Source organism: Festucalex cinctus, chromosome 2 (genome assembly GCF_051991245.1).
Source record: "Festucalex cinctus isolate MCC-2025b chromosome 2, RoL_Fcin_1.0, whole genome shotgun sequence".
Classification (NCBI taxonomy): domain Eukaryota; kingdom Metazoa; phylum Chordata; class Actinopteri; order Syngnathiformes; family Syngnathidae; genus Festucalex; species Festucalex cinctus.
Window position 1 is genome coordinate 32967159 of NC_135412.1, and position 27269 is coordinate 32994427.

Consider the following 27269-nt stretch of genomic DNA (forward strand, 5'->3'; position numbering starts at 1 on the left):
TGATAATGATTGACATTTAGATCAATGATAAGGCCAACAACTCAATAAAATTATGTAGTTACAATCTGACCACGAGGCTATGCCAACTTTTTCTTTTCTTACCTGCGGAGGTAAGTCCTCCAGATCTCGCTGGGTTTGTCGACCTGGGGCCTCTTCAGAACTTGGCTCAGGTACTGGGCCGCCTCGAGGTTCTCGCCGGCCTGGCCGGCCTCCAGCTCCGACTTCAGGTGCATGGCGTTGAAGAGTGCAGGGTTCACCTGTGACATCTACAATACGACACGCCGTGTAAAACTAACAGGTGCATGCCGGGCTCCTCAGTGTGTTCACTGTGGCGGGAGGCTTGACACACTCGCACGCGCGCAAACAATTTGGCGAGGGGAGAAAAGCGCAAACGGATTTACAAACGTTCAGCTTTTCGCTTGAGAGCAGGCCAGGAACGCTTGCCAAGCATCCTCTGGGAGCGATTGTTAACCCTTTAATGTGATGCGGGGGCTTGAATAAAAACCCCAAAAGGCAACCTGACAAGCTTTTTAAGCTTCCTGGCTTCAATAGAAAGTGAGGACAAGTCCATAATGATGACATAGGGGTAATTGTATGGGGAAGAAGGTCTTGAAAAGTTGCCCATGTGTAAAAAGAAATGGGGGGCTGACCTGTCATTAACGTGATGGAAGATATTGTCCATTTTAATCTTCACAACACACACACATTCAAATTTCCACAGCCTAACATTTGCACTTGCTAAAAAATGAGTAGCACCTCCCTCTTCTTTTCAACGGTAGCGTTTTAATCATATCATTTATAAACTGTGGATAAATGCAGAGCCAGACAGGGCAAGGAGAAGAAACATAAAGGGGAAGAAAAATATGGAGTCCCGAGTTCAAAACAGCTCATCAGAAAACAAACAACACTATATATCTAGTGTAGCAGCCAGCTACTACTTCATTATATTAATTTGTGTGAGGTGCGATGGAAATTACAGCGTGTGAAAAATGGCTGGAAAATTTAAATGATACAAACTCATCTTATTAGCGGTGAAACATTAAAAAACAAACAGGCCCCGCCGTGTGCCGCTAATTTGTCTTGGGATGAAAGGGCTTTGATGGATGGGTCTTACCTTATTCATAAGCGAGGATAAAAGAGATGCATTCCCTGGTACAGCATGTCCATTTGATTCATTACTGGAACAAGGAAAATGAACAATGTTTAGGAAAGATTTGCATGAGAACAGTAAATATGACTATTTGTCACGCAAGGTGTGCCAGTGTAATGAAGATGAAAACACTGTCTTATTTAAAAATAAAAAATAAAAAAAAAATAAAAAAGTTGAAGTTGAAGGTTTACACAAACATTTTTCTCAGACAAAAACTGAGACACGGGAGGATTTGAATAAATGGAGTGTTTCTGATAAACAATCTCGCCGTGTTCAATCAGTCACAGTTGTTATCTGCAATGTTCACACTTTGCAAAAAAAAACTTGAGGCTTGTGTACCTGTTGTCTTTCTTGCTCAGGTCCAAGCTGTGTTCCTGTGTGGACTGCTGTGAGACCCCTGAGGAGGCTTCCAACGGCTCCTGTTTGACTTGAGCCAGATTAAACTGGCCGACCGAGGCCGGCTGCCCGCTCCCTGACGATCAAGGAGAAACAACAACGTTATTGTTGGTCAGCACTATTATCCGATGACGAGATCCAATCTGACTTCTGTCCTGGCCCGAAAAGAGAACTGGGAGTGATAATTATTGTGAAATTATGTCAGGCCGTCAAGCCTTTTAAATGGTGATTGAGAGGCGGGCGATATGAGGGAAAAAGACTCCTTTTTCTGCAGCACTTGTCACAACTCATTTGCTGGGCTGCCTCTTAACTGGTCATTAAGTGAGATGCTAATGCTGAGGGAAAGTGGCAGCCTCAGATTGGACACCCCCCACCCTAGCCGCTTCCTCGTCGGCCTGGAGACGTGCTGCAGCCAATACTGCTGAGCGTACGCACGAGGAACGGGGGTGTTACGCCGGTCAGATTGGAGATGACAGCCAATCAGATCGGTTCAAACAAAGTGACCTCTTGCTCGCGTTCTGATCCAAATAGGTTATTTGGAGGAGTACACTGAAGAAATTTTCAATGAGTGCAGACAGAAATTATCCTTAAGACCAACAACAAATTGTAGACTTTCATTTAAATATCTTCTATGAGTCATGATTTATTCATTAAAAAAATAAAATAAAAATCTATAAATTCCCAATCAGCATCTTATTCGAGAGCTGCATAAAAAACTTCATTAGTCTTTTTCAGGAAACACACGCTTGCATTAAAGAGTTAATGTCTGAGCCCATTTCATTGTGAATGCTATTGATGGGGATATAAAATAAATAATTTTACAATATTTTGTATGAGATCCTACTAGTCTAAAAATGCCATTTTGATTCCTATTGTGTTAGTGGAATATGACGTAGGCCGAAAAAAATGCACCAATTTTGGTGGGAAAAGTAAAGCCACTATCAGCCATCTTAGGTTGCTACTTGCTAAGCTTGCCTTACTTGAATACAAGTGAGTTCTACGTGACCTTTAAACATTATTTTATGTCTCCATGGCAACAATATCGTTGCATATGGCTGTACTATTAAGTCATCAAAGTTATCAGTAACAGTGGCAACGTAAGATGGCTGCCTTCAGGATTCAGCCGAGAGGGAACTATTGATAGTCCATTCATAAGTCTGTGGTTTTTATCCATCTCAGGGGGTGCCCATTTCAACACTTGCTGTCAACTGAAAATGACATCATCGTTGCTCAGGGCTCAGGTAGCGACCAATCACAGCTTACCTGTTTTCTGACTTTGGTCATGTGACGTTCACAGGCTGAGCCACGATTGGTCATTATCTGAGCCCTGAGCAACTGTGATGTCATTTTTAGTCGACAGCAAGTGGCAAAATGGACGCTCCCTGCGATGGATAAAAACGGGTGGATTTTGCTTCTTTATTCATATTCCACAAACAGTTTTAATCAGAATACCGTGTTTAGACCAGTGGGGCTGCATAGAACATATTGCAAAGACAGTTTTTAGGTTAATTTCTCTTTACATATATATACTATATCATTTGTTCAATATTTTTATGAAAATATTTTGTACAAATGCCAGCCTCCTAACTAGAGGCTTCCAAAAACTATATGAAGAAATATAACCTCCTTGGTGGAGGTAATAAACAAAGACCAGAGGGACAATACAAGGCAGAAATGTTGACTGGAAGATGAACCCTCTCCCCCCAACCCTCAAGGGATTGAAATATTAATTTGTCCTGGGGCGATGCAGGAAAGCCGAGGCTTTTGGAAGACAATAAGTGGCATTTTATCTGCAAAAATGGGAGCACGGAAGGCATGGGCCCACCCCCCCGGTGTCGCCTCCGAGACACCAAAACATCAAAACACCAGCAGGGTTTTGGAATATCTGGTAAGGAATTGGGGCTTGTGTTGAGGGATTGTGACAGGCAAGGTCATGGGCAGCCAAGTGTGCGCCCTTGGCCTCACCCTGGTGAGGACAGTCTCCTTTTTTTTTTTTTTTTACTGCTGGGGAGAAAAGAAGAACAAACATACGTGAGGTGGGAGGGCGGACATGGCCATGATCCGCCCGCCCCCTCCCTCCAATTGGTGCTACAAGATGACCCAGAGACATATCAGACAGAATAGAAGTCGAAAGGCCAGTCTTGGGCCTTGTCAGCTAAAAGCTCGGAGATGGGCAAGTGTCAATGTCAGTTCAGCTTGACAATGGCTATGGTTGGAGGGGATTGTCGGCGAGGGGTGGGCGCCACTCAAGAAGAATGCAGTCATAATTTTACGTCTACTTTGAGGTCATGAAGGCTCACAAAGTCCAGCCTTCACCACCCCCAACTTGATCACAGCGCACACAAAATTAACTAGCCAGCCTTGTCACTGACAATTAAATCAGCCCAAATGAGAGGCGACTTTAGAGAGAAGCCATTCGCTATGTGATCCACACATGATCACCAGGCAGATTAAAGAATTCTTTCAAAATCTCCCAGGATAAATTGACTGTTTAGGGTGGATGAAAGTGCAAACATCTCTTGTTCTGTTTCAAATCATTATGGGTTTTTTTTTCTTTCCCAAAGAGGGAGTACAAATGAGTTTGACTCAAAGCAGCTTCTTTCTGGAAATTATCCAGGAATAATGTACCGCCATGTAATTGCGCTGGATAAGATACAGAGCTTGCGAAAGATCATTTGTACAGTGTGTCTAATTAGTGAACCTTTCATATACTGTACTCGAATCTCTGAGCAAAACACGCAGGGGTAAATTAGAGAGGAACATTAATTAAAAACAGCTAGAGTAGAAGAAAAAAAAAGGCTCATTGTCATACTGCAAAGGCGACGTTTAAAGAGGCTGAATGAAAATGGCCACAAGGACATTTACTTTTTTTTTTTAAAGAAGCAAAAACCACTTCCTCCACCATTTTAGCCCCAAAAAAATCACACATTGATGAGAAATATAGGAGAAGCGAAACCACAGCTTAACCCCCCATCCTGTGTCTGCACTCAACCTTAGATGTGATACATGTTTCATGCTAAATAGCAGAGAAATGTGAGCTGATGCCTCTCCCTGGGCCATAAAGAGGGGTGGTGAAGGCACCATCTGTGGAGGCCCCGCCTTCTGAGGGGGCCCCCTTCCAAGCAATTGTGACTACCTGCTAGAAACGCGGAGGCGGAGCTCTCAGCCTGACAGCCTGGGCTGGGCTCAAACCCCCCCGGAGCAGGCGCCCCGATGATCTCCCAGGGAGCACCACCAGGAATTGTAATCCTTCCCATTCACAACATCCGGACGCGTGCTCACTTGCAGCCCCCAACTTCCATCATGCACCCCTCCACCTGTTCTGGCTCAGCACAGGAGGTCCCACTAGGGCAACATTTAAGACAACGCTGTGTGGTTCTTTATCAATTAAACACTTTAACTTGCTTTTCATTTTCATTTTCACGGGCTTGGTTGAGCACAATATGATAAACACAAACACGGCAATTACCTCTCAAAGCGTATGTGGATTTTGTTTATGCTAAATAGATATTGACATGTTTTTGTGGGAATTTCAAAAAGCGTGACTTTGCTGATGCGTGCAAGTGTGTGAGTGTGTGTGATTTATTAATGGAAGGAGGAAAATCTCTCAGCTGTCATTTCTGCTTGGCTGATTTCTGTTTTTTTTCTCCCCAGAATTCAGTTTGCATGGAGCTCACAAAAAAAATAACATGATTTTTTTGTTCTTGTTTTTTTTTTTTTTTTTTTTTTTTTTTTCCCCACCGCTTAATTTGATTCCACCTCCATTTGCGTGGAACGGGCGCAGACAGACTCAGATAAGAAGGCTGATGATGAGGAACCACCTTCCACACAGGCCCCAGGAGCTCGCCACCCCCACCTCCACTTTCGCTGAGCATCATAAAAGACTTTTACAGGGTCTACTCAGCTCTGTCAACGCATTTATCTCCAAGTGCATTATGGGTATCTCACGAAGCATCATCAACACAACAACAAGCTCAAAGCAGACGACCATGCGTCTGCTATGTGTGTTGCTCTTGACCCCAACGTGCAATGTTTGTACTTTTGGTGGGATGGTTTCATTTTAATCCAAAAACTATCCAGCGGGGATGCATTAGTGCTAAGACTAGGGGTGTCAAGATCATGGCCCGGGGCCATTTGTGGCCTGCCCCTCCCTTGAAATCAATGTTTAATGTCAGTGTGGCCTCTGTCTTTTTTTTGCCCCTGTTGTTTCCCATTTTTTTCTTCTTTTTTTTTTTTTTAAACTTATGGCAGTGGTATCCAAACGACGGTTGGGGGGCCATTTTTGGCCCACCGTTGTTTTTTTTAAATGGCCCGTGGCACACGTATACTAAAAAGTATATTGGTTACGAATAAATTTGTTTTATATACTGTAGATCTTTTCTAAATATGAAAATTAATCATTTACAGTTAAACATGTAACAACATTTATCTTCATAACACTGTGTAAATACAATTTTTACAAACAAAAATGGTTTCCTCTACATTCTGCTCTGTGCCTAGTTCCAAATTGTGAAAATATCACACAGGGTCTCAACCACACCAAAATCTTGTAAAATGCTGAACTATTTGCCAAAAAGAAAGCTGTTCAGGCAACAGACAACCCCCTACCCAAAAAAGTGGTAGTTTATAAACAATTTGCAACTGCTTGATTGACTGGGTTTGGTTTGCTTGAAAAAAGTCCAAAAGTTTGAAAGCGGCCCTTGTATCCTTTGATTTTTTTGTCATGTGGCCCTCAAAGGAAAAAGTTTGGACTAGCTCAGACATCCTGTGATTACTATTTGTCGTTCGTTGCCAGTGGAAGTGAGTGCGCACAGTGGCCGGAAACATGCACTGATTAATATTTTATATAGTAAATTTATTTACTTGTATACACACTTCAAAATGTCTGTTTTGTTCTTGTTTTGTTACCTTATTCTTTACTGCACAACCGATATTTATGTTTATGTACAGCACTTTGTATACAGCAATGCCTGTTCTTAAAGCGCTTTATAAATAAAGTTGAGTTGAGTTGAGTTTAGTGTTTGAGAAACTCGAAATTCTTGATTGCGGGTCCGCCTCTGACCCAGTCTTTGCCATGTCTTGCCATGATGGCGACGAAAACAGCCAATTTTAAGAAAAACGTGATGGAATTTTATTTTAATTCATTAATTGATTAATTAATGAATTAATTAATTCATTATTATTTATTTATTTATTTTTATTTTTTAACATGTCTTGAATGGACAGAAAGTTGTGGTGCTCAAGAAATCAGATGTCATGACTCAACTAGAAATGCTGAGAAGTATGCAAAGTGCCGGGTCACCAATCTTATTCATGATCTGAAGAAGCATTAATATTTTCAACTGTTTTTAATAAAAAATGAGAACATCGGATTACTTGTACTTGAAAATTTAAAACTTTTTTTGTGGAATAATTGATGCGGCTCACACACAACGCAGACCCCGTCTACAGCTGCCCCATAATAATTTGAGTTTGAGACCCCTGGCCAAGCCAGATACAAATTGACTCTGACTCCACTTAAAGCTTCCAAATCAATTTTGGAGATTTGTCATTGCACAGCAGATCATCGTTGAAGGTACTGACCTGCATCCGGTCCGTTGGAAGGCTTCAGAGCAGCAGCAGCCAACCTGGCCATCATGGGTGATATCAGACCTTTGCTGGCCGAGATCTTCTCCATGATGGAGGAGCTGGAGAAGGAGGTCGGGGTAGACGCCATGGCTCCGTCCGCCCCCGCCGTAGAGCAGCCTTGGGTTGGCGAGTCGGTGGGCATGGAATGGGCCCCTGATGAGACAGCTGATAACAGGCCGGCGGCATGCGGAGGAGGCTGGAGAGGCAATCTGGGGATGAGCGGGTAGAAGGGGCTGGAAGCAGCCATGGTGCTGTTGGACAGAGATAGGGCCACCGGCATGTTGCTGGGCAGGGCCTGGGAGAGCAGGCTGGACATACGCTGGCCCACGCTGGGCAGCGATGGCGTAGGCTTGAGGGTGAGGCCCACCGATGAGGAGGAGGAGACAGCAGTAGTGGGTGTGGCCATGAGGTGGGATACAGTGGTGGACTGCTGGGTGGTGGGCGAGGCACTCAGACTTGAGTTCTTGCTGCTGATGGCCGAGAAGTCCATCAGGTCATCGTTGCTCGATTCCTCGGGCTCGTCTTTGGGGGCCAGGAAGGTGGAAGAGAGGCCCATGACGCCGGAGGAGCGGATGTGCCGGCGCTCGTGTTTGCGCTTGTGGGAGGTCATCTGGCTGGTGGAGGTGAACGTGAACCCGCAGCCCGAGCGGATGCAGTGGAAGTGGTTGGTAGCTTTGCTGTACACGCAGCCCTCGTACTTGCACTCCTCGTACTTGTAGAACTTCTTGAAGCCATCTTTGGCATAGGCGTCATCCTTGATGTGGTAGCTCTTGTGCTTCTCGATATCACACTTGTTCTTGAAGGTGAACGTGCAGCCGGCACGCCTGACGAAAGAAGGGGGGGAAAAGTGATGGTTAGACGTTTTGCTTCACAGAACCAAGCCTGAGTAACTATGTCCACTTGGGGGTCTGTATAATTCAACAGTTATAATAAAACAGTCATGGGGTTAAAGACAACTCAGTGACCGCTAACTGACACATTCCACATTCCATCATAGTTTGCTGTGGGCAAACTGCAAAGTGGGCCTCAGCAGGTCTGTTTGTTATTTGCCAGGTAGTGGCTCTCCTTGCATCTTGTGTAACACTGCATGCAAAAGAAACATTGGAGGAAAGAGTATATGGTATAGTCTACAAATTCTGTGATTTTTGTTGCAAATATTCACATACCCATTTCAAGATAATTGCTGGAACCAAATAGAAAGAAACTCATCAGTTTCAGTTTTATTGATTTATGTCTTAATTTTTATTTTTTGGGTGAGGGGGCGTGGATAAACAGACCCACTTGGACCCCAGCATGAGTTGCCCTATCTCAACTATAAGAATTTGAGCGCCAAAGTTAAAAAAAACAAATACAACAGATGAGTTATAGTACATTTTTTTTTAGGTTGCAGTATTGGTATTTGATTGACAGTTGACAGCTGAACGGTGGTGTGGTTTCAGACACACCCACAGTATTAGAGAGCGGTGTAAACTTCTTCTTCTTCTGCTTCTTCTTCTTCTTCTAATTATCCTTATTATTATCCAATTGCAGGGGCTTTAAACCTTTGTGATGTTCTACTGTTGAAACAAGATGGACTTGATTAATTGTCAACGTGAAGAGTTGTTGCATTTTGCAGGCACGAATGTTCAACTCCAGTCCAGTAGGTGCTGACTGAAGAAAACTGAAGCAGAAGATCTTCTCTTCAATTGGCACCAAAAAAGTTTCTTCCTCAGTCCATGACACTCTTTACAAGGTTTTGTCAATATTGGGATGGCAGTTTTTTTTAAACAAGCATTCAAATAAAAGTTAGCACAAACTTCATTTGGTTAATTTAAAATGGTTATGTCATGTAATGTTAGTGTGAAGAAATATCAATATAAGGAAGGGCAATAACTAAAAATACAATTAGATTTGATTTGGTCACCTGCAGTGGAAGTGAGTCGTCTTCTGACCATAAAACTGGCACCCGACCGTGCCGCAGTCCTCAGTTGCACGGAACCTCTGGAAGCCATCATTGATCAGCTGGGCATTCTTTTTGTGGAAGTTTTCGTGCGTCATGACATCAGATGTGCTGGTGTACACCTTGCTACAGCCCACCTGTCAAGCAGAGACAAAGAGCGGCCCGCAGGATTTCCGTTTGTGAGAGGAGTCAAAGAAGGAAGCTCTTTGTGTGGTTCACAAAACGGTCGAGAAATGGTTCTCATGTTCAACACTTAATTTGTGGTTTGCTATTGAAAGCGATGCTTTCAACAAGCACGTGGTACCTGAAACTACAGTACTTTCCTCTCACATTTGGAGGCTGAGGTCACCGCAAATTTACTGTAACACTCTTTCAGGGAGGTAACGGTCTCAAGTTGAACCCTTGAGACTAACAGGGGAAGCTGCTGTTTGGCCAATGGTGATGTTTGAATTAAAAGCAGTAAACATACAATATATCATCCTTGTCGCCCACACAAAATGGCAAACTTCTCCATATTAAGTCAAACAATGAAAAAAATGCCACTCTGGGTTTTCCTCCATAAATCTGGCCTGCTGATGCCCCCGTCTGCAGCTTGTCAGCACTGTTAAAACAACAGCTGAAATGTTCTAATAACAATGACTTTGTTAAAAAAAAATAAAAAATCTATCTCAAGCACATCCTCCACTGGCAAGGAAGGCTAAAAGCAAAATGACGTTGAAATTAAGCAGATGTAGTAAAAAAAATAAAAAATAAAAATCCAGACGTGAATAATTTTGAAGCGGCTGCCTGGTACTAAAACATGAAGAATGTGTACATTTACATAAACACCTAAATGAATTTCATCCATGCCAATTAAGGAGCGAGGGAACAAAGAGGTGGGAGCAGCTGCCTTGTGTGCATCCATCCATCCATCCATCCATCCATCCATCCATTTTCTTGACCGCTTATTCCTCACAAGGGTCGCGGGGGCTGCTGGCGCCTATCTCAGCTGGCTCTGGGCAGTAGGCGGGGGACACCCTGGACTGGTTGCCAACCAATCACAGGTGTGTATCCATACATCAATTTTAATCTTCAATCTTGAATTGGGCTGTTCACTTGAATATGCATTTTTTAAGATGCTTCAGTGTGGATGGGAAAGTGTGGGGGTGTCCTTTTGTTGTTAAAGTCAGTGACTCATCGCCTTCATCAAGATGACACGTTTTAACTTTGCTGCCCTATTTTAACTGTCTGACGTTTGCCTCTGTGTGGTTAGTGTCTTTAAGCTTCTATCGCAGCTTATTCTCAACATCGCAATAGAAAATTGTTCAAAAAGTGGCATAACTACATTACGTTCAAACTGGAAGGTCACAGATTCTACATGCCGCACTACAAACGACACATTTTTACGGGGAGCTTCTATATTTAGTTGTACAGTACATACTAAATCACTCTTTTTCATCAAAACTATTAGACCTAAATGAAAGTCACAAAATCTCATTGGATTCTAATTGGCTCCTCATCTGATGCCAGTTATAGTAAAGACGGTACAGAAAATCAAGACAACTGAATAATATATACTGTAAAATCTGCTAAATTACACACACCCTTTTACAACATGTTAAATAAATAAATAAATAAAAATTCACCCTTAAAATATTTTTTCTCTCTACATGTGTATAATATGGTCCTCAGTTTTCCTGGCATCCTTCATTATCAGAGTGATATGATTTAATGACATACCAATAAAACATACCAATGTTGTGTAAATGCTTTTAAATTCAAGTAAAAATTCATGCACTTTTACCAAACCTATAATAGTATTTTTAAAATCATGTTTTATTCCATTGTACACTTTAATCATTTTAGTAAAGTTACTTGTAATTACAGCATGTGAAGCATATTGGGTTATGTTCTTTATGAAATGCACTATAAATCAGTGATTTTATTTAATTAATTAATTAATTTATTTATTTATTTATTTATTTATTTTAATTTTACAACATCTAGGTACTGCTTAGATACTGATAAACATCTAAACAATGTGGAACATTTTCATTTCTTATTTGGAAGTATAACTCACGGTATAATTCACAGGATTCTACAGTGCATTTATATATTTCAAATTTAAACTGTATTTAGTTAAGCTCTAAAGTAATTCACATCCTAAAATGCCGAGTTAAAATGAATATTTATTTTGATCGCATAATATCTGACAGTGAAAGTTACTTTTAAGCAATAAGTTTTTTTTTAAATCATTTAATTTTGATTTAACACAAAGTTCCATGTTTGACCTTGTGCTATCTCAATACCTAAATGCTCATACAAAATTACCCGGATCGTTTATAATGCTGCAAAGATTGTCAGAAATATGACTAATTTCTTACAGTCTTTTTTTTTTCTCATGTTATTTCCAGTTAAAAGCTCCTCAGTCAACAAACAAATGTTGACAGACTAGGCTTGGATAATATTGGTTTAACTGTAGATGGCAGGCCAAACAAGACTTTTTGCAAGTGTGTGCAAGCATGTGTATCGTGTTTTCAGGTGATTGCTTGTTGTTGAGCTGTACCTGCATGCAGTGGTAATGAGTACTTTTGCCATTGAGGTGGCAGCCGTGGTAGTAGACGCTGCAGTCATCCAACGGGCTGAAGCGCATGAAACCGTGCTGCAGGGAGTTATCCCTCTTCTTGTGCATGTTGTAGTGCCTGATCACATCCTGCTTACTGGTAAACCTCTGCAATGGAACGAGGGGGGGAGGATGTAAAGCAACAGGTTAGTGCTCGTTTAAACCAGGCACAAAATCAGCAACATGTCATTTTATCTCAGTGGAAAGAGCAGCTGCAGCACGCAACGGCCAGTTGGCATTTGGAGGTTGGGGGCTGGGGGGTTATGATGGGGAATGGAGGGGGCAGGATGCCTCAAAAGACGGGTTTTCCTCTACATGTGTCTTCTACAAATACAGGCAGACCATATGCTCGCACTGGGACAGAATGGTGAAGTTTAAACAATCAGTGGTTGTTGAGTTTGTTTCCTTTTAGTCAAAATGTCCACTCTCACAAATGCACAATAAATAAGATCACATTTTTAACTTCCATTAATTTTTTTTAATGGCCTACAGGCCTCATTAACCTATGCTTACACAACTTACTATTGAGGTCATTTTTAAGAAATAATTTCCTTTTGAGCTATTTACAACAGATTAATTCATAGCAATGACTTTTTTTTTTTTTTTTTTTTTAAACACTTAATGAAAATGATTAAACTGATGTTTCTGGCTTTAGAATAAACAAAAAGTGCATGTTAGTTGTCGAGAGTAAAAAAGGGGAGACAAATGAACAAGCCAAGCCACCAAAAAGGATTTTTTTTCCTTTTAATTTGCAGAGATAAGGTTTCACGTTCATTTGCTGAAAGTGCAATTTCAATTCATGAACACTTGCTTTTGCTGTCATTTATGATGAGTGCATGCGCTAAGAGACCTCGCATCTAAAATGACTAAATAAATGATCCCTCCCACATGCGGCAGTTAGAAAGCAGAAAAGTGACTCCTCCGAGACCCGCAGCAACCAAATCTGCTGTAATTGGCCTTAAGCTGATGTAACAGAAACTGTAACGGGAGACGCGCAAATCAATGAGACACTTCTGTCTTCAATCCATATTCATCTCCAGTTGAGGGGGAAAAACATCAGAAAGAAGTGTTTTGAAAAGCAACTAATTGCTCTACAAAGTAGGCTAATTGCTTTGTGTTGTGTGTTCCACTCACGCACAAAATATAAAAAAGTGCCTCTTTGTCGCTCTTGGCCCGTTTCCCACAGCCAATTTTTTCCTTTGACTCAAAGAGTAAAGACTTCATTAGGATTCTTAATATTCAGCTCTTTTAGAATTTTCTTGGGGGGGGGGAAAAAAAGCTCTGCGCATGTCTGAGCGTGAGTCTGATGTGGACCGGAAGATGAGTGGAAATGCAGGCTCTGTACATTCGATCCATCAAGGCGTCCAAAATAGGCCATGGAGAGAGCTGACTGGGAAAAAGATCTCATTTTCAGTGGAGTGGTGATGAAGGTTGGGAGCCACTTGCTACAATTTATTTTAGGATTCCCACTAGTGTGGCAAGATGCACACAGCGTCCCTCATGTACAAGCCCATGAAAGGAGAATGTTAAGACTCAGCCAATCGGCCAGAGGCTGGCAGTGGGATAATATTCCAGGAGTGTGTGTCATGTAACATTTCATGAATTATCACTTCGAAAGGGACTGCTCATCATGTGCTTTTTTTCCTTTTCAGGGAATTGACACCCACAGTGCCTCACAGAGAATATTTGCGAGGAGCACGGGCCCAAGCATGGAAATTGCCGTGATAACCTGAACGAACGCTCGAAATGATGACATGAAACGATTTTCCTTTGTATTCCTCCCAGAGTGCGTCTCATCAGACTGTGAAGCTGAAAACTTTCCACCTCTTAACCAATCTTTATTGAGAGCTAATCTTCCCTGAACAGTGGCCAACAAAAAAGGAAAATTTGATTTGATTTGCTTTGCATTATTTGTCTCCTTCTTACCCATGAGGTTAAATGTAAGAAATGCGATTAGAGACAACTCTTCCCCAGTGGTATATTTTTAAATGAGGCATATTGCTAAATAAACAACAGAAACACATTTCAAGCACGGAAGAGCAATAGCCAGAGGACGCTTGCAAACGAAACAATGCTCTGTTTGGAAAACCACAGGCTAACAAACTTATGATTAGTTAAAATTTGGCAGGATGTTATGAATAATGAAAAGATGACACATCATACTGTTTGTCAAGCCACGTCTCCTTATTCCTTGCATGACAAAATAAAATTTTTATAGGGACACCATTTTGTTCCAGACTAAGACTCGGCTCTTGAAACTTCTAAAATGTTGCAACGCCATTTCTATCAGCTGAGAGAGCAGAAATGTATTCATGTTGCGCGGACATTAAACGTGTCATTGAGTGTTGTTCAAAAAGTGATAAATTACTCACGCTCACCTGGTAGTTACACTCAGGGTCCATGCAGTGGTAATGCTCCCTGTACTGGTAGGCACAGTGCACATGGCCACAGTGTTGACTTCCAGAAAACCTGAAACATAAACAACACAAAGGGAAATAGTCAATTATTCGGATTACAAAGGAATGAGAACTGAGAAAAAAAAAAGTGGTGAGTCTTTTTCAAATTTTACACCAACAATTCAGGAATTTGGAAGGAACTTTGAATAAAGTCATGCACTATATTGTGGGCTACATGTGGATAAAATTTTTTTATGTTGGAACTGGATTACACTCGGGAACAGAATTTTTGTGGAGTTAGGTCTGACAGCTGTTTGTAATTATTTTTTTGGTGCACAATCCAAAACTGATCTCAGCTTTTCCGCTATCACTTCAAGTATTGAGCTTTTGTGCTTGTTCTATTAACATTTTTGAATACTGACATCTAATGAAATATAAAAGGAACAGGCATGGCTGCAAACTGTAGATGAGTCAAATCGCAATCAGCTCTTCTTACTACAGTCTTACTCCGGCTAATCAGTGGAATTTATCTGGAACTTATATGAAAGGTAAGGTGTGGAGAAAAAACGACATGCCAAAAAAAGAAATAAAAAATACAAAACTGACTTCAATTTTGGAATCCGCAATGCCACTTTTAGTTTTAATCAGCGTAAAAAACTAAGCAGAATGTTATTTTCCAAAAACACGAACATCGTTAAACCTACATTAGCTCTTTGTTCATATGGAAATACCTGTATTGACATAACCTACGTCGTCCTCCAAAAAAATACTCAGCAAACACGGTGGACAAAACAACATTTATCCATGATCAAATTGACCAAACTGCATACGTAACTAAATCTTCAGAGTGATTTTTAAAGCACCTTTAGTTGGACAAACTCCATTTACTATTTTCACCATTTTCCACTTTGGGGTTCAAAATGAACATTTGACACGTAACATTATCTCTGAAAAGAAATCCAATTGTCACAGCCTGGTTACCTCTTACAATGCAGTCATGATGCGTGTGCATAATGAGAAAAATAAAAGGAGAAAAAAATAAATGTGGGGAGCACAGTGTTGAAATTTGTTGTGTTTTGCAGTCAGTTCAATGTTATTCCATTTTCAAAGTTCCAATGTGGTTTCTTTTTCTTAAAACAAAGGCCACACTGTGACAATACACACACAAACTGTGCCGTGGGGCTTGTTGGCAGATTAATTTTGTATGCAGTTTGCGTAACCACAGTCTACAAGAAGAAGACCAAAAGATGACTTATTTAACTATGTTGAAAATACAGTGTAATGTGTATCTTATGCAACTAAACTTCTCTAGGAGTATGTTGCAGTGGTTATAATGTGGATGCAGCTTGCAGGACGGATGATAAGATGAGCAACGTTTGTTTCCTGATTCCATCATCAAGATGAGTTGTGAGTCGCTTAAACGACGTGCATTTTCAAACCTAGCTGATGTGATTTTAGGGAAATCCAGGCCCATACCTCTGCACTTTGACCCCTTGCATGATGACGTCTAATGTTATTTTGGTCGTATGATTTCTCCCCTCTACATACTGAAGGAGCAGGCTGAGGAGGGGCCTTCCATTTCGGACAGATGTGTGACAATAAAGGCTATCAAAGAGCCTGTCAACAGTGAAAGCGGGTGCAATAAAACAGGTGAGCGAGTTTTCAAAGGCATGACGCTCATCTCACCTTCAAAGTGCCGCCGCTGCTCCCACAACCCACTCCATACACTGCTGCGACAATTTACCAGTCTGTCACACCAATTTCTGCCAAATTATCTCCATTTATTGCCAACGCGGCCGTAAGACACACTTATTACACACACCGAAGCCCCCTGATGCTTTACGTCTCGACGCTGTGAAAATCCTTGTCAAATCGATGTCATTATTGTATTATTTGGGAGGAAAGCCTCTCATATTTTGACATAGTAGAAACATTATGCTGTTTTTTATTTTATTTTTTATTTTATTTTAATCTTTCCTTTCACTATCTCTTCATGTCTAGATAGAAAAAGGCTGCTGTTGCCTGCTACACTACAGCAACTTTACGGCGCTGATTATAAGCCAGACGATGATGACTGTTAAAATCCTCCAATTACCAGTGAAAACACACAAATAAACATTGCGCCGCTGCTGCCAAGAACTCCATCTGCTAGTGCAAGAGGAGGGAGTGTGTGTGTGAGTGTGTTTAGGGGGAGTGAAGGGGACTAAGTAATATTTTTTTTCCCATCTCGCTTTCTGTTTTTTCCTTGTTCAGATTATCCCAGAGCTGCATTTACAGATCACTTTGCAGAGTTCATTAAGCTAATTGAACGCCATATCCACTACTTTTTTTTTTAAGTTGGATACATGCGTGCGAAAGCGGGTCTGCGCCTGTGATACAAGTAAATAGAGGAGGGGGTTTAAAAAGCAATAAAGCCAACACATGCCCCAAACATTTGTGCTTTCTATACACTCGTCTTTCACGCGCGTCCGTCCTTATGAACGCACCGAGCCTCCTGAGACTGCGGCCCACCCCTTTGCTCATTGCCCAGCTGTATCACTTTGCCTCTGGACAATTCCCACTTGCCGCGTCAGGGGGCCTAATGGGCCGGCGCTATTCAGCTGCAGATTAAATATTAATATGGCCACGATGCAGAGATTGCAGCGCATCTCCAGTTACAATAGAGACAGATCAAAGTGGCCGGGCAATTCGTGGCTGCATGAAAGCAAGAGGGAGAACGGCGACTAAACACTAGCAGGCAAGCGTCAAATGTTTTGTGGTGGGGAGATTAGATAACTTTTTTTGGGGTGCAAACACATGTACAAAACTGGTTTTAGTACTCGTGTGTGCACATTAGCTCCAAGGAGGAGCCTCCCCCCGCTCCTACCTCCCGCACTGTGCTACATTTGCCCTTTTTATGAGCTCTCCTTTCCCATTTTTCCATCCCTCCTTTCTCTTTCCCTCCAACCCAACCCAACACGGAAATTGAAACTGTATCTGAGCTTATCTGCAGCCTCCCCGTGCATCAACTGCCGAGATGTTTAGACAAATTTTATGCATTATGCAGTGCAAATATCAAAACAGTTCTTGGCAGTGCCAGCAGAAGCCTCATTAAAAATTCCTTAATTAAATCTTCTTGCAAAATGTAATCAGTCCAAGGAAGAGGTTTTGTGCGTGTGCGTGCGTGTGTTTGCGCGTGTGTGTCAGTGCCAAGGCTTTGATTTGTGCCCTTCATGTTATGGCTTGGAGAAGTAATCATTAACGCCAAAGCCACTTCGGCTTTTCAAATGCGGCTTTTCTTTCTTTTTTACATGGAATAAACAAACAAGTGATAATCACCTTTGAGCATCAGCCCTAAATGAATCTAGAACAAAAAATAAAAGGGGCGGGTAGGCATTGTTCTGTGGCCATCGAAAAAAACCTCCCATTCCCCGATTTGTTCTTTTTTTCTTTTGCAATTGACTTTTTATAAGAATGCATTTAACACTTGAATGGCAGACTAAAGAAAAAATTCACATCCCGTTGCGTCACAATTTTTTTTTTTTTTTGCAAATTCAAGACACAGGGTTGTAGTAGTCTTTCATCGAATCTGGCTCACTTCACCTTGATTTCAGAATGTGTTGTGTTTTTTTGTATTACCCATTTTCATGCAGCTTAAGGAAATGTGCCTTTAGTTTTGGTCGATAGCTAGTTGTGCTGGACTAGAACTGCTCAACTTGGCATAGCAAACCATTCAGGTAGGGAATGACTCAACAACATATTTGTAGAACACTTTAAAACCACCACTGTTGTTTTCTCAAGATGGAACCCTGGGGCAGCAGATACAATGAAAACAGCACAGGCCTCAGAATTGAACCCTGTGGAACACCATATGTTCCGTTATACATTCAACCACTTTGTTTTTTTTGCTCGAAATTGAAGAGATCATAATAATAAAGGTGACGTGTATGCACTTGTGGTACGTTACATTAAGCATTTTGGATGCTCCAAACACAATTTTGTTGTTTTCTGTGACAATGACAATCTTGAATCTGAATCTGAAAGGAATGTCATTATTGTGTGTCTTGACCTCTGCCGAACACTTGAGACTGACTCATCGAACACCTGGGATTTGATCAAACCCAGGTTAATAACCACTGGACTTAAATGCATCTTAAAAATTAAGTGGAAGCAGCCAATAATTATCTTTTCTCCGATGTCAAATGAAAGCTGGGTTTTAGCACATATTGTATAGCTACACACTCTGGGAATGTAGTCAAACATTTACAGTCACAGGCACAATCAACCCATTTCTTTTTCATTACACTCCATCCCGCTCGCCACATAAATTGAAGCCTTTCTTAATCAATTCACTGCACGCGGAGCATCTTCATAGCACAATCTAGAGTCACACCACTGAATAAAACACCATCAGTGGAAGGGGAAATGCTTTGTCTCTGTTTGGATGCATTGTTTCATCGGTGCTTAGCATGGCTCGTTGAGGGATTTGCATACCTGGCGATGTATTTCTGGTAGAGGTTGACGTCGTCGCTGGCAGGTTTATCTGGTGGCAGGCCATTCCTAACGCCGCAGGAAACACAAAAGGAACAGGATTAATGGCAGCTTTGGGCTGCCTGTTGTTAATAAACACAAAGTGACACAATATTTACTTGCGGAAACTTTCAACCATCAATTCACATTTTCTCGTGGCAGAGCAGCATTTTCCTGTGCCATATGAATCAGAGATGGAAGGAGCACACATTTGATGCATGGCCTTTCAGCCAATGGAAGGAGAAATGCAGGAGCAAAAAGGACATTAATCTTTCATGGGGGTGTTTTGGTGAGTGCTTATATGCAAAACCGGATAATGCGCTGGTGGAAGAAAATTCTATCCTCTTTATGGGACTATACAGATATCCAGCTGATTCAACTGAATGGATTTAAATGGAGTCTTTTTTTTTTTTTTTCCACCAGAGGTAAGATTCCCTTTGTAAGGTAACAGTACTATCTGTAGGATGTCAGCATTAATGCAGCTTTGGTCCCCCTCAGCAGCGGCATTTGAAGCTCCACATGAGGAATGACCTGAGGTTAATTTGGCCCAGAGGGGAGGACGTCCTGCCAGACCATGTCTCGCACTAAACGGGTCAGTTAGCCAAGCTTGTAGCTCCTGTGAGCCATGATCCAACCAAGGCCAGACCCTGAGGGAGACGCGCCTGAGGGCTCTTGAACGCTGCCTTTGATAGCTCCCAGCAAACCAGAAACAAGATTAAAACTAATCAAACAGTGGTTTGGTACCGGTAGCGCACACAAGCCTACCTCTCGTTCGCTTGCTTTAAAGTGTGCTCCTCAGACGGTGTTGCATGTGCCCCTGTGACTAGCCGGTAGGTTAGCCGTGACTCCAAAGTAATTAAAGGGAGGGTTGTTACACCCGAGCCAAAATGAACCAAGTCAGTCACTTTGCGATGACTGTGCTAAATCAGTCTCCAAGGGGCCTCTACAGCGAGTAAACACTTCATGTGCCTTCGCAACTCATCATGTCGCCGTCCTATTGGGCTCCACGCACTATTTCACACTACAGTGCTGTTGGCTTCCTCCGAGGTAGCAATTACCTTTACGTTGGACAAACTGACTCGATGTAGCAGTTACGTGTGTGTGAGCGCACAGGAAGTCCAAGCTGCTGCTTTGAGAAGCAATAACTGTAACTCTGAGCTTTCAACATTTGTGTTGCCCCGTGTGTGTTATTTCAAAACATTTTTTTAATTATTAAATAACTTCTAGGCTTATGTATTGCTCATCTCATTTGACTGGTCACAAAAATCAAAGGTAGAAGGTTTGCATGAACTCCAAAATCTAAAAATCCGGTTAAAGTTGTTCCAACGAATTTTACTTTGTCTTGCGTCATGTAACGTACTGTATATTTATGCGGTGTCAACTTTGTGTTTGGGGAGTGCACAGAGTTGTGTTAGGCGCGCTCTTCGACAGTCACCCAGAAATGTTTGCATGTGCATGGGAATTTTTAGCAGGTTAATGAGCATTATATTAATCTGTTACGAAATCAGCCTATAAAGCCCCTCACGCAATGTATCAACATTTCTGAAATTACTCCGCTGTTGGCCTCTGATGTTTTCCAAGCACGAAGGGAGTTTGCAATCTTGAACGCTAGAAAGAAGAGACGAACCGTCCTAGGTTAGCTTCGCACTAGCTAGCTTGCACGGCCGAAATACACGACATAGATGGACGACACAGATGGATTTAAAACTGTAACTAGAAGTGAAAAACACTCTGGGTTCTGCCGTTGGCCAGTGTTCGGTGAAGGATTCTGGTGGGCCCTCGGAACGTTAAGGGGAAATCTTTCTGTAGGTTTTCATCAAAGTGAATATGAGCCTTGGTAAAGTGCTTTAGACAACATATGGTATAGATAAAGCGCTATATGAGTGCACTCCATTACCCATTATGATCATATTGGATTTTTCATTGTTTGCACTATAGTGTGTTTTAGCAAAAGAACAATTAGTACCCCAGTCGAATTGATTTGGGATTCAGTGGTTAAATGGTAAACGAATCAGCAAACCCAAATTTGTCCATCCACTATATAGCAAGTCAGCTGGCATAATTTCTCCCCATCTCATGACCTTGTAGAGTGCATGGAAGTTAGACACACTTCAGTAAAAGGGAATATATGAGCAGACTTACTTAACGGATGACACAGTGCCAGTGGTGATGGAGTCGGTTTTGGAAAAGCTGGACTTCAGGTAGTCAGATGCGCTGAAGCTTATGTGGCCCGTCTGGTCCACGGTGAGACCTGGTGCGATGCTGGCCCCAGCCGCTCCAGTGGCGGGGACACCGGGTGCACCAGGGTTCCCCGGTGTGGTTGCGAGGATGTTGGGCATCAGCGAGCCTTCGGGATTTCCGGGCATCAGCTTCTGGATTGTTCTGATGTCATACTTGGAAGGGCGACCACCTCTACCAGTCTTAAAGGCGATGGCCCCGCCCATGTCAGGGTTACCGTCACCCGGTTTAAAAAGGTTCAGGAACTTGACGTTCTCCAGGTCATATTTGGAGGGTCGTTTAAAAGCATTACCATTGGGCTGGATACTCTCACCCATTTTTAGTTTCTGAATGAAGAAGTCATACTTGGAGGCCCGGGAGGCCATGTTCTGCAAGTGAGAGGGATTAGATGGCTGTGCGGCAGTCAATGGAGGTCCACCTTGCTGCTTGTGATCCAAGCTCGTGGGGTAGATCTGAGCCTCGACTGCTGGGACGCCACCAGAGGTCTGGAGCATGTTTGGACTTTTGTCTTGGGACAGTTTTGAATTGAGGTCATCTGGTTTGGGTGGGGAAGCATGCATGGGCCAAGCTAGGGTCTCACCAGCTTTTAGCTTTCGTATGTACTCTTCATACTTGGAGAAGCGGGCTCGCCGAGAAGCCTCTTCGCTGCTGAGGGTTGAGGGGTCTGAGGTAGCGGCCTTGAGCTTCTCAAAGCTGAGCTTCTTGCTAAGCTCATCTCGCATATGATGGTCATCATAGCCAAACATTCCCAAAAACTCATTCATTGTGTTGGCTGCATAGTCTCGGAGGGCAGATGCTTCTCCTGAAACAGTCAGAAGATCATATCTGAGACATAAAACTTTTACAACTGGTTCATCAAACTCCCATCAGACCAGCATTTAACACCACTGAAACAATGTTTTAGAAAACCATCATCTAGTACTGAAAAGTAACATATAAGAGATGTACAAAAATATAATTTGATGAACTAAAATATACTTATTATTTCCGACCTGCTCAAGTGTGCCCAACGGCGTTAGAACATATATTTGTTTTGTTTTTTGTTTGCGTTGGACAAACAGTCAACAAGCAGTCTGAGGTAGTGCTTTCCTGTTTTGGTTTCACGTTACGCTCTTGCAGAATTTGCAAGGTTGAGTTGACCGAGCAAACGCTCAACACAAAACTTGGAATTTTTTTTTCATCGCTTATTGTCTTCTGATATCAAAATCAATTCACGGCAAACTGAAAACACAAATGCGTTCTATGAAAAACGATTATGTATAAAATATCAAATGACAAAACAGGTTATATCCACTGCATTTTTAGAAGAAAGAACAAAGACTTCCAACTTGTGAAACTCAACAAAGGAGTTGTACTAATTGTTCATGAGAAATGACCTGGCATTTGCTCTTTAAAGTTGAGGATTATGGAATTTGATATTGAATATAGTATTTTAATCAACTATATTAGCTTCAAAGTCTTCATTTGTTTACTTTCCTCGCTTTTTCTTTTTCTTTCTTTCTTTCTTTCTTTCTTTCTTTCTTTCTTTCTTTCTTTCTTTCTTTCCCCCCAAAAAGTCACTCACAAGTTTGTGTTTTCTAAAAAAGAACAAGTTCATGATCAGCTATGGAAACAAAACTACATACTCCATGGCGGCGGTGTCCATATTACGGCTCAGGGGACTTTTGCGGACCACTATCTAACTTTTAGCGGCCCGCAGCATATATACAAAAAACAAACAAACAAACAAACATTTATTTGTCAAAGTCTAACATGCACTTGTATAATTATATATAATCATATACCGTCTATACAATGTGACAAATATTCCTAATTTTGTGTGTACTTATGTATAATATGCCTGCCTGATTATTATAATTACTTTAAAAAAAAAAAAGAACATGTTTTCTAAAAAGATTGCCTGCTTATTACAGAGTGCTCTTGTTTTGGTCTTCAATATTGAAACCTACTCATGGCAAGGGTGCATCTATTCTAGCAGAAAATCATGACGTCTTCTAAACTATTTATCTTCACCTTCAATAGAAAGGTGTAGTATATATAATTGCCGGATGGACTGGTTTTAGTGTGTTTAAAAAAGTCGAGCGATGTCATAGTGGCCTAGCATCAATTTTTCTCTCTGTGGCCCTCGGAGGAAAACGTTTGGACCCCCATATTCTTTGGCAAGTCCTCCAGGCAGCATTTATCCACATGCCTACATGTAATAGAGCTAAAATGTTTTGTAAAGTGTTTTGTTGCAAAGTTTTCATGTCTACCCATTCCACATTGAAAAAAGTGCTTTATTGCTTTTTCAGCCAGAGAGCGCACTTAAGCTGGTCAGAGGTAATACCGCCTACCACTCGTGTAATTAATACACAAATATTTCAGCTCCTGTCTCCAATTTCTCAGTTATTGCTAAATGAGTTGCTGTGCTCTGCTTTTCACATCTCCTGAGCAGCATGTAAAATAATCCCCAAATTTCCACCCACTGCTTTGGGGTCGCTCTTCTGCGTGGTGGATCAGTGTGAAAGAGTATCCGGTGGATCGAAAAGGGCATGAAACATTTAAGAGGAATGGATGAATGAATGAGCAAGCCATAGATAATTTGATAAAATGTTTTCACATAAACTGAAACTGGAGTTACCTCATGTAGGCCTTCACCCTATTATTTTTTTAGAAAGGGTAAAAGGCTGACAGCATTTAAATGTGCTTCAATACACATACTAAACCTTCACAACAGGTGTGACTAACTTGAGAATGTTTGAATGGACTTTAGTGCTGCTGTATTTTTTCAGGTCGTTTCAGGACGCAGTGGATCATATAACTCTAAAGTTAGGGTAGACTGGCCCATACCGGTTATACTGCACAACATTGCATTCCGTTGGACTACTTGAGGTATAATGAAAAAGTTTCAATCGCCATCTTTGTATGGAAAGCCTCTCGCCAAATTGCCAATTTGAAAATTAAACATATATGATAATCACTTAACTAAACATTGACCCTGTTATGATTAATCTCTATTGACATTGAGTAATGTCTTCTTTTTACATTAGAGTGAGTATTGTATAAAAGGCAGATATATGTAATTTGTGGTGGGGCCAACATGCTTTTTACAAGTATTTTATTGACTTACGGTATTATCGTTATCCTGTGAAAGACAAAAAAAAAAAAGCACAAGGAGTGTATTTAGAAAGGGATCATGTGACCATGCTATCAGTGAAAGGCAAATGATGTTGGCTTGCAAGGATTAGGGCTGCCACACACAGGAGATAACCTTTTTTTTTTTTTTTCCCAAACACAGTGCAAATGACTTTTCCCACTCAAGCCCTATCAGGCTGCTTCCTACTGACAGTTAAGGTTCTATTGATCCCTTCTAATGTGAACATCACGCAAATCTTCAGTCATTCGTTTTCTTTTACCAGCTGAATGTTCTCTTTGGTGTCACTGCAAAATCTTCCCCTCTTTTACACTTGAAAATGCAACAAGACACAGACCAACCTTGTCTACATTGGAGACAATTAGGCCACATTTTCCCTCGCAGATATGATAACAGATGGACATTATATCTCCTTTAGGCAAGCCAAATATGGGCATCAGTGTGGCATAGCTGGTCTGCAAACGGGACGAGAGGCAGAGGTGTCGCTGATGATAAAGGTGCACGCTAGTGGCTATATATGGACTAATCTAGGGTCGGAACATTAGCAGGCTTGTCACTTTGGAATCATACCTGCACAATGTAAACCACTTGCTTAAAACAGATAGGGAATTTTTTACATTGTTGCATTAAATGTTAAGTATCTAAAAAAAAAGCATGATAAAACTTTTTATTTTTTTGGATGCACCATCAGCTTGTAATATTGAGAGTAGCATGACAATCATTAATGGAATTTATTCAAAAATAAGACCTTGACATGGGGCAGAGAATGGAGTAAACCATGTTTGCTTCTAAAAATGAATGACCTTTATTCACTGTAGAGTTATGATGCGAAATGTTCCTGTTTTAATTGTAAATCGTTTATTTCACTCCTTGCACATCTAGAAAAGCTCTACGCCATACAGTATAAAATCAATTCGTCAGCTGTATTTGTACGCTCCACAAACACTTCCCCCCTCCACGCATGGGATGTGGGTGTTGCAACAACCCCCTCCCAACCATATTTACGACACCTACTCTTCTCACCCTGCCCACTTCCACCCTTTTTTTGGAACCTGCATTGTGCGGTGTGCAACATATCAGTTTTAGTATATGCCATGGATCAAGTAAAAATGGATAGCGGGTCACAAATGACTACCAGGCCTTAGTTTGGGCACCTCTGATGTCATCAGCATTCTTTCAAAACTACAAGAGGGATCCTGAAACAAACACAAATGTTTTCTACTTTGTGTTTAAGACCATTTTTTGTTTCCAAAATAACGAAAAATACTTCTTTTGTCAATTAAATCCAAGTGCTATTGCTTTTCAATATTGTGATTCTTTACATTTTGCTTGCAACATAAGTTATGCCTGCTGTTGAACATGCAGTACAGAGGAAGGCCTCTAAATTAGATTAAAATATGCAGACAGCTTTTACAGCAGACCTAAAATTGCAAATGGGAGCCCTGCACAAACTTACTTGGTCCATTTTCACATTTTATTTTTATTTGTTTTTAATTTCCTGTTGACTGGCATATACAGACGGACGGGGACTCCCATTCGACATCTAAATTATCTTGAAAAGTATTGAGGGCTTTTGTGCTGATAGGAAATCCCGCACGATGCCTCAGCGTGAGGAGTTAAATGTTTTGAAGGTCGCAGTTTCTCTCATTGATCTTGCAATGTTTGTTAATTACATTGTCACTGATGTTGTGAGAGATAATTAAGCCACTATGTTTATATGCATAATTATGTGCACTGCGCATCAGCCTTTGAACGGCAGTGGAGAGAAATAGAGAGAAGGAAAAAAATGTTTTAATTGTGTGATGAGCAGAAACACAGAAGTATAGATGCCCTACTTACAATCAACAAAGAGGAACTCTGAGGGAAACAAAATGAAGTGTTGCAGTAACACGGCAATAGTGGAGGGAAGGGCTATGTGCTCATTTTGAAAAACTTAGTTAAATACTGACAGACAATAAGAACATAAAAATGTCAAGTAGAAGTAGAAGAACCACAGGCTCAATCTAATTTTCAACTCTGCAATATTACCTTTGACCTTGTATTTTGAAGTGATAATTTAAGTTTAGGGCTATCAGTAGTAAACATTTTTTGAAGCAATTATTGTATTGCTACGAACAACTATTTGGTTTTAAAGTTTGCTGTATTACAAAACTATTCCCCCCCATTATTATTTATAAACCAATTGTTGTTGCTTATTCAGTATTGTTTAATGATAAAAAAATAACCAAACAACAATTAACCAAACACACGCGAGGGACTGATGTGTTACTCAACGACCTTTGTGAAACAGATTCAGTTATTGGTTCGGCCATTGTTTTCCAAAGTAAAAGCAGATGTTTACAAATGTCTTACTTTGATTAAACACAAAAGAGAACAATGGCCAACGTTTCTTTCTTTCTTTCTTTCATTCCTTTTTTTTTTTTAAACAAAAATATATCTCAAAAAGTCGAGCCAATTTGGAAAAAACAATGTAATTCTCAGATTCAACGATATCACAATGCTGTATCCAAAAACCGTTGAAACTTTCTTGGCAACAAAATATGTTGACCATTCTAATTAGTTATAATTAGAATTCCGAGGCTGAAGTCTGAGGATTATAGTTGATGATTTAACACCTCGTTTTAATGTTTTTGTTTTGTTTTGTTTTTTTAAACTAGAATCCCCGCTCAAACTGATTAGACCTACACATTTGAACGAAACACAAATACGACCAATGTCATCCTGGCCCAGTATCAGGTTATCACCTTCAGGTACTTGTATCGCTTACATTTACTGAGTGCGAACACCTATTACTGTTATTTGAAAACTAGAACCTGTACAAAACCATTTTACCCATGGAACAGATCAAATACAAAATGTCTCCCATGTATCTTCTTTTTGAGTAATTTAAAGGGAGGGCCAATATTTTATTGACGATCCCTCAGTAGATAATAATGCTTGCAGAGCGAAGAGAAGCTGATGGTGCAGCAGTGGCTAACTTTAGTGAGCTTAGGGACAATCAAAGACTCAATATGTAATCCTGAGTGTAATATGAAGCTTAGCCCGGCCCCGCCATGTGCTCTTGACCACGCACAGCTGCTACAACTGCCTGCCGTTGTAAGCCTACTCCATTTATGAAGTTCTTCATACAGTTTAGCACACACTGACAAGTTCCTATGTTCGCCCTCCAGCATGCCAGTTGAATCCGTCTTTAGGGTAATAATGTCATCGACTATTCATAATGCAACTCTAGAGTGTCTCTCTCCAATAATGGGCACACTTAAGCTTATGTGCATGTG

At 41.1% G+C, this 27269-nt stretch overlaps 1 protein-coding gene across 5 annotated transcripts in view; it reads right to left on the reverse strand.

The window, feature by feature from the left end:
* casz1 (castor zinc finger 1) overlaps nucleotides 1-27269 on the reverse strand; it is a 98340-nt gene that overhangs the window by 15738 nt on the left and 55333 nt on the right. For 3 of the 5 annotated variants that reach the window (XM_077514699.1, XM_077514697.1, XM_077514700.1), the window contains exons 3-11: nucleotides 20763-21660; nucleotides 18585-18650; nucleotides 14088-14184; nucleotides 11659-11823; nucleotides 9078-9250; nucleotides 7130-7998; nucleotides 1490-1622; nucleotides 1115-1178; nucleotides 103-266 (exon numbers count right to left, since the gene is read on the reverse strand). In XM_077514699.1, the coding sequence (XP_077370825.1) occupies nucleotides 103-266; nucleotides 1115-1178; nucleotides 1490-1622; nucleotides 7130-7998; nucleotides 9078-9250; nucleotides 11659-11823; nucleotides 14088-14184; nucleotides 18585-18650; nucleotides 20763-21660 (2629 nt within the window). The remainder of the gene's footprint in view (nucleotides 1-102; nucleotides 267-1114; nucleotides 1179-1489; nucleotides 1623-7129; nucleotides 7999-9077; nucleotides 9251-11658; nucleotides 11824-14087; nucleotides 14185-18584; nucleotides 18651-20762; nucleotides 21661-27269) is intronic. The other 2 variants (XM_077514698.1, XM_077514701.1) reach the window with 1 other exon arrangement.